Source organism: Bipolaris oryzae, assembly GCF_000523455.1.
Source record: "Bipolaris oryzae ATCC 44560 unplaced genomic scaffold scaffold_45, whole genome shotgun sequence".
Lineage (NCBI taxonomy): Eukaryota > Fungi > Ascomycota > Dothideomycetes > Pleosporales > Pleosporaceae > Bipolaris > Bipolaris oryzae.
This window is the reverse complement of record NW_006911321.1, coordinates 138766-151139: the sequence shown is the minus strand read 5'-3', so window position 1 is coordinate 151139 and position 12374 is coordinate 138766. Positions and strand designations below refer to the sequence as shown.

General features: G+C 52.0%; 4 protein-coding genes across 4 annotated transcripts; 3 read left to right on the top strand and 1 right to left on the bottom strand.

The window, feature by feature from the left end:
* Nucleotides 1–484: 484 nt before the first annotated feature.
* COCMIDRAFT_92268 (uncharacterized protein) lies at nucleotides 485–676 on the bottom strand (the record flags this gene model as incomplete). Its single annotated transcript, XM_007688675.1, has 1 exon — nucleotides 485–676. A coding segment is annotated over one exon (192 nt), but the record flags the coding sequence as incomplete, so codon positions are not given.
* Nucleotides 677–3216: 2540 nt separating this feature from the next.
* On the top strand, nucleotides 3217–3605 carry COCMIDRAFT_92284 (uncharacterized protein; the record flags this gene model as incomplete). The annotated part of the gene is made up of 2 exons (XM_007688674.1): nucleotides 3217–3527; nucleotides 3581–3605. 2 exons carry the CDS (start codon nucleotides 3217–3219, stop codon nucleotides 3603–3605), a joined length of 336 nt encoding a protein of 111 aa, XP_007686864.1.
* A 2597-nt stretch (nucleotides 3606–6202) lies between these two features.
* Nucleotides 6203–7744, top strand: COCMIDRAFT_92277 (glycoside hydrolase family 125 protein; the record flags this gene model as incomplete). Its single annotated transcript, XM_007688673.1, has 1 exon — nucleotides 6203–7744. One exon carries the CDS (start codon nucleotides 6203–6205, stop codon nucleotides 7742–7744), a length of 1542 nt encoding a protein of 513 aa, XP_007686863.1.
* Nucleotides 7745–9846: 2102 nt separating this feature from the next.
* Nucleotides 9847–12033, top strand: COCMIDRAFT_92329 (uncharacterized protein; the record flags this gene model as incomplete). The annotated part of the gene is made up of 3 exons (XM_007688672.1): nucleotides 9847–9878; nucleotides 9938–10148; nucleotides 10198–12033. 3 exons carry the CDS (start codon nucleotides 9847–9849, stop codon nucleotides 12031–12033), a joined length of 2079 nt encoding a protein of 692 aa, XP_007686862.1.
* Nucleotides 12034–12374: the final 341 nt, after the last annotated feature.

Genomic DNA, 12374 nt, shown 5'->3' with positions numbered 1-12374 from the left:
ATGTAGAGAAGAGAGTGGAAGTGAAGAGGCTGTTGCTGGGAAGTCTCTGATGAGCAAGACCTTGAGGCTGGATTCCTTCTTCTTCATATACTCGTCGCCATTCTTCTAGCGTCATTCTTTCAACGCCTCTACCTACCTTCGACCAGGTTTCCCGTACGCCTTGCAATCAAAAGATTCATTTCGAAGTACCTGTCTCCCCGGCTTCTGAATTGTGGGCCATCCGGTTGTGGAAAGGTCCCCCTTGTCGCCACGCTCTTAGAACGTGGTTGAACGTTGAGATTCCAGTCCTGTGACTGGGCTTTATCGCTGTGATAGGCCAGGTGTGTAAAAACGGGGCCTGAATTAATATCGCTGGTGCAATATTCTCCTACACGTTGGTGCTAGGCAATATATTCTCGGCTAGGGGCATGGCGCCTACTCGCGAGGTCACCAGCCATATGGCAGCCTCATTGAGTCTATAGTGGAACATGCCATTTCCATGAGTTCAAACAGTGGAAACGCTTTCGGGCCATCCACGGAAGGATCTTGGCCGCATGAATTTACAATCCGTCTCGGTAGACTCACGGCCAAACCCGTGGTCAATGGTTGCGCTGGTGGTCAACAGTCGCAATCCGTCACTTTCAGTACAACCGCAGAAAACCATCTCTGATGTCAACAGCCGATGCACGGCAGTCAGCTGTTGCACTACCGTTCCCCGGCATGCAGTAAGATTCTAATCCACGAGCATGGAAGGTATTTCTCGCAGCATTAGCACGATGATCTTGAATGGTTTTCGTGCTAGCACGTTATGTCCGATAGCGTGTGGATCCTTGTAGAGGTTAATTTGAATAGATTAGAGGCGCGGACCGCTGAACCGAACTTCAACCACATTCGCACAACATCAAAGTGCCACGAGGCTGAGCCTGCAGATGGTCGAAACAACCCCAAGGCAAACAGATTGGGGAGGGTCTGAATTAGGAATCTTGACGTCAAGCACCTTCTGCCCGAAATGGCACACTGTGTTCGGCGAATTTCTCGTAGCGTCGGACTTGAAGAAGGCTGTTATGAGTTCTAGGTTCATGATTCAAAACACTGACATTGCAGCTTTGTCTCGGAAGTAAGTATTCGTATAGTTTGACGTGTCCAAAGGTAGCTGTGGTTGATGCATGTGTATGGTGTTGGGTAGTTATGTTGCCTGGGAACTTCGCAGCTTAAAAACATCGCAGGCCGCATGCCGCCAACGCTCCCAAAGGCTTTTTGAGAAGTTTTGAGAAGCTTTCAGCGCTATCCTCTGCTCTGCTGGGCAAGTCTTTTGCGTTGATTGGATGGCTGCCTTGTAACGCGAAATGCTGCAGATTAAGTCCAAGAGCCCAGAACGCGCCGTAGTAACGTCGTGTTTCCAAACGTTGGTATCCACATTTTTCTCTCTTGCTATAGGTAAGAACCACAAATATAGCAAATGGAAAATGACTACGTGGTTGTTGGCGAAGTATTTATTACAAAGGTGTCGCTGGTTCCGATGAGTGAGTAGTAGGGCGATTGAGCTCCTATTTGTCCCCATGTTCAGTACGCAGCCTTTGGATCCACACAAAGAGTAGCTTCCGCACGTGCTTTGTATCAGCCCTGAAATGACGGACCTACTACGTACATACATGTGCATGTATGAACGGACATACTCTCGTTCGGCGCCAAGGGTATCATGTATCAAGTGGGCAAATAACAGTCTTGCATCGGCAAAGTCAAGGTTGAAGAAGTTTGGTCTCAGCAGCTGCACCATGTGCTGAAATGGCGATATGACAAGAGAAGGATTGTGTAGGGCCATGGATCCAGTGTGCTCAACAGCTGGTACCTGCCTGCACAAAAAAGCATGGTGCTCTTCGGTACCGCAAACACAGGGTGTGGACAGGTTGTGGGGGTCATATGATATCGTGTCATGTCGCAACGCCTAGGACGCGGCTACTACTAGATACTTGGAGGTTGATAGCAAGCACAACGACGGGACAGGCAGAGAATAAGTTGCATATGAACGCGCTAGGACCGCGCGGGTGAGTGCTGACCGATACCCGCGATCGACGAACGACACGCATCGGGAGCGTCACGGGCAATTGGTTGCGTCATTTCGTGTCGCATCGTCATTTTGGAGGCCGGGGAGTGGAGCGATGGCTGGTATGCGCGGTCAACAGCGGGTTCGAGAATGTTTATGCTGGTGGTGGGCGGCAGCTATTTTTGAAGCTCGGAGAGAGTGAAAAATGTGGTGGGGATGACGCGTCATGCCAGGGCGGACCCAAGAAAGCCACTGAGGCGGACGAACAGCAGAACCACCGGCAAGCCCAATCAGCGACAATGAGAACAGGCGGACCTGGGGGAAAAAGAAAAGGAGAGGGTGAGACCGAGCAATCGGCAGGACTCGCAAGGCTTCACAGCAGAAGGGCTGCCGGATGGTTAAGGCAGACTGCGCCTCGGCCGAGAGTACTACGGGCTGGGCGTGATGAGTGTCCGGGGACGGTTTTGCTCCGTGCGAGTGTTATTTGTATGTTCCATAGTAAGCCGGCCTGGGGTGGTGGTGTGAAGGAGGGTGGGTGAATTACGCGTTCTTGGGACGCCAACAGCTTCGGACGACGCATCTCAACGTCGACCGGGTGGGGAAGGATAAGCCAGTTGCGGCGGGCGAAACCCGGGCCCAGCCAATGGGAGGCGATCGACACGACCTAAGACTTCGAGGCCGACGCAGCCCATTACATACGACGTACGGCGGTTTGGCAAGAAAAGCTTGCAGCATCGACAAGACAAGAGGTTGAGCAAGCAGGCGGGCGCAGCTGTCAGCGCGGACGACGGGCTCGAGTATATAGCTACACCAAGGCACCCAAAGCAGACTGTGCCAAGGCATCCATCCCTCCCACTACTCACTCTCCACGGCTTCTCTATTGTTCTTGCTGGCTTGGTGTGACGGTGGCCACATCACCTCATCATCGTGTTCGGTAATCGTAAGCATAATACGATTGGCTCCCTCGCTTTCGTCCATTCGCACCCTCCAGCATCTTCCGGCACTTCCGCCCCACCAGGCCGTCGCCATTCACAAAACATCTTTCATCCAAACACTCTCTTTTTCATTCACTCACTGTCCTCTCCTCGTCATAATTTCAATCGCTCCCCCAGCCCCGACCATCGACTACTTTGCATCTACTGTACCCCGCTATTACACTAGCCCACTTGCACTACACCACAACCATCATCATCATGCCTCCATTCGCCCCACCCTCTACTATCCTCCAAAAGAGAGACAACATGGGCTTCCAACTCGCCCCTGCTCTCATCATCTTCCTCGTCATCCTCGGCGCTGGTGGCCTTGTATGCTGCGGCTTTGCCATTTTTCGATTCTATGGCAAAGACCCTGATTCCGAGGCTTCTCTTTACAACCGCTCGCCCGAGCAAGATGCCTACATGCGCGAAGTCAGAGAGCGCAACTGGTCCAAACTTCCCCAATTTGGAATGATGAAGGGCGTAAACTATTCACAACAACAACATGCCCATGCACCTATGAGCCCAAGGTGAGCCCTGTCCACTTTCACCTTTCATCATGTCCCCATGCTGACCCTAGTAGCGCCAGCAACACCACTTATGGATGATGCACAAACAAAGCAACTTTCTGCACAGTGATGCAGTCAGATAAGATACGATGTCATCACCATATGCCATCGTAACAGCCATCCTGGCCAAACATTCAAACACGACCAAGAATGCACGATGCTACGACCCGAAGGCGCACGGAATGTGATTATTTCGAGAAATTTTCGGTGCTTACACGCACCTTCCAGTACGAATAAAAGGTAGTACGGACTCGATACAAGAATCTGCATCGAGTCTGCGGGTTTGCCCTGCTTTTCGCACTGTTCGAGTATCAGCCGCGGAGAAGCAAGTGCGATGCTGCCGACCAATGTGATTAAGGTTTTCACGAGCGGTTACGATAGTGTTTTAGGTCCTAGGGGGAAGAGCTCACCCGAATACAGATGCGGACGCTCCTCCTCGAGCGACGGACCATGAAGTGGGGATGTGGTGGTGGTATATAGAAACCGCGACTGAGTGTTGTAGGAGTTTCAACTTCAGCCCGATTACATCATCGGGCCATGCAATCCAGGTCGGATTTTTCTTTTCTTGTAATTATGCTGCAGTTGTGGTGATGTTCGCTTGTAGGTCGTCAAACTATAGGGATGCCCCTTGCCTTGGCTACAACTAGCATGGTGAAGTGCATTACAATGACCCACACCTCCACGTGTCCGTTGCTCTAGCAGCACTAGCCATTCTAATGTTAGTTCAACTTGTCATTGAACAGTTATTATTCGATAAACCCCGATCTTTTCCATATTCCTTGCAAGTGGAAACGAGATGTTCGGGTTTTGACACAGGTCCACCGGATCCTTGCATGCTCTTCAAAGCAATTTGAGGAGCATCAGAGTGTAGTCGTAGCTTTATCAAATCTCAACTATATTTCTTCGAATTGAAAAATCTTATCATGATTGCTCGCATCTTCCATAGTCTCTCTGACAGCTACCGGCCGCCAGCCATGTTAGACAACATGCTGCATGGTCCACCGCATTGCAGATGCTTCCAACATTGGACCAAAATAACAAGCATTACACGTGTAGGACGCAGACCCTGCAGATTATCTACATCTCCCTTACCCCAAACAGCCTGACACATAGGTCCACTATAGAGTATCGAGATGTTCTAGGTGTTGCGAAATTCTCCAAAGCGTCCCTGTAGTGCGATGAGGAATTACCGAATCACGCGCTAGAAGATGGTCGCGTATACCAGCATTTATCAAATATTTCGCTCGCAAAGTAAAACAACAATCGTCCACTTTTTGCGAACAAGGAAAAACACAAATTTCTAGACGTGTCCCTCTCGTTGAATGTATAATAAGAGGCAAGACCAAAGTGCGGAATCGATTCTGCGGAGACTACACGTTACACTACACCTGCGGTAGTTCTTCATAACCGGGCCGGCCTTGGTTACACTTTTCGGGTCATCTTTTTGTGCCGCCATGTTACACTGGAAGTGGATGCTCCGTACCTGATTTGCACATATACTGGTATGTTAGTTCAAAAAAAATTCTGCTCTATTGTTCCCCCTAGTCCCACAAAGGTCTCCCGGAGACTGCAGCCGGAGTTGGTCCGACGTGGTATGACATAGCTCGACCCATCTACTACTTGCACTCCGCACATCCCAGCCTTGACTTAAGATCTAGCCTCTAGGCTAACATATAGACTATCGGATAGTCGTTACATCAAGAGGAATAGTGCAGCTTGGGCTATCCAAAAAAGCTCCCAATGAAAAGGAAAGGAAAGCGTTCTTACAAGGTTGCCCGGGATCCCCTCACGCTAACGCCTTGCGGTTGCCTCCCCTCAATTGCCGAGTATCTTTGTATCGAGAGGTAAATCTCATTTCCGAACATCATGAACCCGTTTGCAAGTGTAAGAGTTTATCATATGCTCAATGCCAAATTTTAGTTACATCGCTGCTATACTCTGGTGTTAGGCCAAAATTGGGTATGGGTTGGGGGTAACACAGGCTGGGGGAGGCGGTAAGACCTATATTACATATAGCTTAGCGTCCGTTGAGCTCACTGTCCGTTGAACTCATTCAGAACAGCATGGTGTTTCTTTCTAATAGATTAGAGATGGATTCATCCAAAGAAGCGCCTGGCTATCGTTTTTAGTGTCCCTACGTTACCTACAAAACGTTTCCCTACCACCACAGTATGTTCTTCTGCTTGACAAGCTTTGTCACCTCATGCCCAAGACAGGCATGCCTACCGCCCCCCGCCGATCGTCCCAACCAATGCTGCCCTACCCCAGCTTTGGCAACCGGAAGAACCAATACAGACACTTACTTCCCCACAATCTAGTCATCTGACGAGTTCTATGCACCGATTCCTAGCCACCGGTAGTCTTGAACCTTCTTCATTTGTGCCATCTGCCATCTCTGCCTATCGGGTGACACTTTCAATCCGGACCATAAGCGTAGTGACGTCGGCGTGGCCAAAGCACATATGGGGGGGTTACATCCTGGTAATATGCAACCATGGCCAGGTCGCTATGTACATATGTAAGTGCATGTAGGCTATCATTGTACAGCTTCGGGCTCCCGCTTGCTCTTCGTTGCGCCTTTGCTCCATACTCCGCCTCCTTAATACTGTGAGTCCGTCTTGCTACCTGACTGCAACATGCGCAACCAAGTGCTGCTCGGTGCGCTTTCCAGCGTGCCTTTGCTAGTCTCAGCACAATGTCCAGAATACAGCGACTACGCGAAACAGGTACATGAGCCGCTAAGCTCAGGCAAGTACCGCCTTGCCTACCAGCGGCCATCAGAAGAGTGCCGAACCTTTAAATCCCAAGGCCTTGAAGACCTCATCACCCGCATGAAGGACGTCATCAAGGATCCGGATCTATACCGCCTTTTCCAGAATGCATACCCCAATACGCTCGACACGGCCATCAAGTGGAAGGGATATGCTGCCGACAACGCAGAGGAGGAGTTGACTTTTGTCATTACTGGAGACATCAATGCAATGTGGTTGCGCGATTCGTCGAACCAGATGCAGAGCTACCTCCCGCTATTGAACGCGAGCAGCGATGCCAATTCCATCGCAAGTCTATACCGCGGTGTCATCAACTTGCAGGCGCGGTACCTGCTCACATCTCCATATTGCAACTCGTTTCAGGCACCTGCCGAAAGCGGTATCCCTCCAGCCAGCAACGAGTGGGCGAATGCAGATAAAGTTTTCCCTCCGTACTCCAATCAGAGTGTATTCGAATGCAAGTATGAGCTCGACTCGCTCGGAGCGTTTTTGCAGATATCCGCCGACTACTACCAGGCAACAGGAGACGTTGAGTTCTTTGGGAAATTTAAGTGGGTACAGGCCGTGGAATCCCTTCTCAATGTAGCAGATGATATGACGCTCCCTACATATGGTGCGGACGGAGCTGTTTTGGAAAGTCCATATACATTCCAGCGCTCAAACGTACTAGCCACCGAGACGTTTTCCAACTATGGAATTGGAAATCCAGTAGCCAATGGTACAGGCTTAATTCGGAGCGGATTTAGGCCTAGCGACGACTCTACCATCTACCAGCTCTTTATTCCTGCCAACATGATGTTTAGCTCGTTCCTGGCGCCGACTGCTGAGATTATGGGAAAGCTGAATGGCACCAATACCAAAGCGCTTGCGCAGAGAATGTCTGCGCTCTCAGAGTCACTGCGCAATAGCATTGAAAAGCATGCGACAGTTGATCATCCGACTTTCGGCAAAATCTACGCGTTTGAGGTTGACGGGTATGGTGGACGCACCATCATGGACGACGCTAACATTCCGGGCCTTCTCTCTGCGCCCTTTTACAAGTACCCGGTCAATAACGAGACGTACGCCAACACGCGCAAGTTGCTTCTCAGCGCAACAAACCCCTATTACATGAGAGGGCCTGTTATCAACGCAATTGGCGGACCACACGTAGGATTAGGTAAAGCGTGGCCTATGGCATCTATTGTACGCATCCTGACGAGTAATGACGATGCTGAGATTGTAAACGAGTTGAGGCAAATCGTTAGCAGCACTGACGGGTTGGGGCTCATTCATGAAAGCGTAAACTCGTTCAACGCGAGTGATTGGTCAAGGCAATGGTTCTCGTGGGCGAACGGACTTTATGGACAGATGCTTTTGGATCTTGAAGATCGCAAGCCGGCATTGCTGGAGACGAGTTTCCAGTAAAACTCGGGAGGCTAGTCCTGTCACGGACGGACGATTATCGGAAATGCAGTCAAGCATATACCCGTCAATGCACCAGGGCTTGAAACCATGTGCTACAAATGTCATATAGATTGCTAGGCAACGCCCGCCGTGGCACGTCATTATTGCTTTTTACACCTTTGCTCGACAAGTGACCCTGCATGCAACTGACATGTGTTCAAGGGACGAACGATGTGAGGTGGACCACGTGCCTGCAGCGTACCAAACTCGTCCATGTGCGAAAGAGAGAAAAAAAACAAATCAACACACAGGCTATGCATGACACGCGCGCACCCGTTCCCGGAATGTGGGCGTTTGCAGCATAGCAGAGTCAAACAAAACAGGGTTGATGGATGCCGGCACCGAGGGTTCTCATGGCCGTCATGGCAACGTAACAGGCTCCGCTTCCAAGGTATGCAACGCAATGCAATGCAAAGGGAAGCTCGGCCTGGTGATGCTAACGACTGGCCATGCCCGGCCCAGCAGTGAGACCTGTGCCGCAACCAGCGCTACACTATTGACTGTCGGGCGTTTGTGACGGCCATATGCTTTGCCTACATGTCTAGGCTGGCCTTGGGATTGGGGCGAGGCTCGCCGTTGGCGGGAGCGGGGTCGCAGCCGTATGAGGAGCCGGCTCCGTGATGCCAATGGTGGTGGTCGTGGTGGAGAGAAGCAAGCAAACAGCCCCCACGACATAACCCATGCCGTGTCCTCAGCAACGCCCAGGACCAGAAACCCGACGACCACGCTGTTGCAACGCCTCGTGGACGCTCGACCTGCTGTGAGTGGGTCGCTTGGTCCGTAGGAGACGATCGTGTCAGGGGCCCGCGAGTTAAGCGTCGCTGTGTGGCGGCCCCCAGCATAACCGCGCGCTCCCTTGAATCGCATCTGGAATGCTGTTGGCCAGCGACGACAGGGGAGCCTGGGATCTCGCGAGATGCGATCTACTTACCGTACCTTTTCAGCTCCTCCCGCGGACAACATGCCCATGGCTTGGCTTCTTTGAACCCTATGCGCACCCTTTCTCGTTCTCTTGCACTCGCACACGAACCAGGCCCGTCCGCTGCTGCGCGACCCAAACTATCCGTGGTGCCACTTCTAAGGTAAGTGCTAGCGGCATCGATGGCCTCATATGCCCCCGAGGGCAATAGTCTGCCGTCATGGAGAGAGCACGGCTGAGGAAATGAAGGAGCTGAAGTCTCCTCTCTGGTGGATGGCCCCGCCAGCCAACGGGAGCGCATCATCGCATAAGCCCGATAATGCACCTCAGAATCTGGCGTGTTTTGAATCAGGCATCTAAATCCATCTGCTCGCAAAAGCCCTCGTCCGCTTGCTATTGCTCTTTTTTTCCTGGCATAGCGAGAAGGCGCCAGTGGCTGGCTGTCATTCGTGTGGTGGCTCCCCCCCCCCGACCACAACAACCTACATCTCCGACTTGCGATCCGCCGCCTGCCCTCTTTCCTTTTCATACCCTCTTTTACTCAGTATACACAGGCCCTCGGCCGGTTTCGCATAGAGTGTTTCACTTAGCCGACATTTCAGCGATTTGGACGTCGATGCTAAGCGCTCAGTCTGCATCCTCCCTCACCACCTATATACCAACATCATCCACAGGCGCCAAACCCACCAATCTTGGCCCTCCCCATCTGAGCCTCAGTCTCCACAATCCAACACTGTGCTGCCGGTCGGCAACAGCCTGCATAAAACATCGAGGCTTTTTTTGTTTGCTGCGGAAATTTCCCAGGCCGGCTCTCCATTCCTCAGGCAGCGTGTGCCTCCCCCGGTCAGCCTCGCCGTAATCCGACATACACCCTCGAGGACTCGGTTTCAGCATTCTTCTAAACGCTTGACTTCCGCCCACCAATCACTGAATTGTTTTGCCCCGTTTCCTGGACATTCCTCTGACGCGGCCATACACAAGGACCAGGCTCAAACAATCCAACACATACTTCTGCATGGACTTCTATATTTGATACTCGTGATCCCATGCAACTCCTCAGACTGAGCCAGGGCTTAGACGCATACGCGCTTCAAAGTTGACAGGCCTTACCGTTATCAGCCTAGATTCTTCCGGTATCGTGGCCATGGACAACACCACGCTCCACACTTTTCTCTTGTATGTCTACCCCCTCAGTGCCTCCTACTTCAGTGCCCGTCGCTCACCCTCGTATCAAGCCACTGCCCTGCCGCACTACGCAGTGTAGTATTACTTGGATCCTGGGATAACTTTACCCGGTCATATCCACTGGAACTCGACTCACGCGGGGGCCGTAATATATGGAAAGGTTGCTTTACTTTTTCTGACATTATCTGCGACGGAGACCTGACCCAGCAATCACCAAAACGCGACGGACCACTTAAGATGGGTGGCACTTATTGGTACTATGTAGGTTATCTGCTATGCTAAGTGGCTTCACAAGCTGACAGCAATATAGTACAAGGTCGACGGTGATGAGGAGCTACACAACCCTGCTGAGGAATCTACAACATTTTGCCCTCTTCTGCCAGGTCAACGCCTCAACGTTCTAGATGTACCTCGTGAAGGACACAACCGCAGCAACTCTGATACGACTTCTGCTTTCACACGTAATCCCAACGATAGATATCTTACGCCAGTTCCACCTACGCCTCCAAGGTCGCATCCTTCCTCACGGCCAGCGGGGACACCAGAGGCATCAACGCTTCCTTTGCCTTCGCCCTGGACCCCGCGGTCTGCGACACATGCACCCATGGATTGTTTCTTGTCGCCGCACAATGTGCGCCATGCGCGAAGTGCATCGGCATCACCCTACTTGCCTTCTACTCCCATCTTCGCAGACTTCAAGGCCCTGAAAGACAAGCTGGCCTCGAAACGAGCCAACTCGAGAAATCGATGTGGATCGAAACCCAGAGAGTTGGAAATTAGTTCGCCTGTGCTTGTCAGTGGTGGAGAGGATCTCAACCTCATTCCCTTGTCAGTGTATCGTCCATCAGTTGAATCAATACGAGAGGCCCAACCAGAAACTACGCCGCAACGATCTTTGCCCTCTTTGAGAAAGAAGTTCTCTCCCTTGGCATCACATCCTGTGGACCCTGATCTAGACTCGGCTTTTGGACCTGCCGAGCTATCGGCCATCGAGGAGCGCCCCACGCGCAGACGATCGCATGTGCCCTCATCAATCATTACCAGCGAATTCCAGGTCGAGCAGTCCAGACTTCGTGCCAACTCAGCAGACACACGGCGAACACGGCATTACCTCTTCTCCAACGATCCATGGCTCACCTCACCCAAGTTGATGCAAAATCCTCAAGAGAAGGACACCGTGGTGGAGGATGACACCCCATCTGCCCCTATCTTATCGCGGCCCTCTAGCTACCTTGGAGCCCCAACACCAGACGATCGCCCTACATCTAACCATGGCGAGCGTCCCAACCCAACATTCCGGAAGTCACTTCTCGACAAGGAGCTTCCCGCACTTCCCCGTTACCTAATACCCGCACCCCTGTACGCCTGCAACCGCTCCCCAACCACCAACTCAGAAGCCGAACAGTCAGAAGACGAGTTCGAAGAAGCCGACGACGAAGAGCGCCTGGACAGCTTGAATTTGGATCTTGATTTGCAATTCGAGCAAAAAGCCCGCAGCCACTTCTCCACCTGGAGCAACGACTCCATCGGCTACAACTCTCCCATCTCAGACGAAGACGAAATCGTCCTCTCCCCAACCTTCAGCTCCTTCACCAGCAACGACAGCGATGGCGACATACCCCAGGGCCTCTTAATCCGCTACTCATACGCTGATCCCACCCCTTCCTCTCCTACCCACCTCTCGTGCCTCCTCTCCCAAATCCAGCTCCAAACCGCAACCAGAACCACCCCGTCCTCCCCTTCTACTTCCTCTTCCTCTTCCTCCAACAATGACGAAGACTACGAAGAAGAACAAGACGACACAACCTCCACGCACCGCATCTCCACCCCACCCCGCCTATCCTCCCTCCGCATCTCAACCTTCGACTCCAACCTCTTCACCTCGCCCCCCACTTCCCCGCACATCCTCTCCACCACCTCCTCCCGCCGCTCCTCCCGCCGCCAAGCCGCCTGCTTCGGCCTCGGCTTCCAGTACAGCCTCCCCGCCGACGAGACAACGAGCAAGAGCACGCTTGCGGAAAGCGAAGCGAGAAGCGTGGAGCACATTATGCATCAGAGGACTATTAGCGTGCATAGGGAGAGTGCGGTTAGTCGACTCGATGCGTTGATGGAGGACTTTGGGTTCTTGGGTGATGCGGTTATTTAGATGTCCTCCCCCTTCCTCTCGACCGACCGACGGTCCTTTATGGAGGTTTATGCCGAAAGGGTTCGACACACACACATACACACACACTCCTGATCATGACTTTTACTCAACTTGATCTTAACGGCCGATTATATTAGATCTTTGTACTACTTTTCTTCTTCTTCTTCTTCTTCTTCTTCTTCCTCCGCCGGCACCGCTTTTGTTTTCTCTGCTCTTTTTTCGATACCTCGCTGTCCTCTCTTTCTCTTTTTCTTACAGGGGCGGGGCTGGCTGAGCATTATCACCGCAACCCCCTTCCCCTCACCCCCTTTTTTTTTGCTGTCTATAGCCTTTTTTTGACT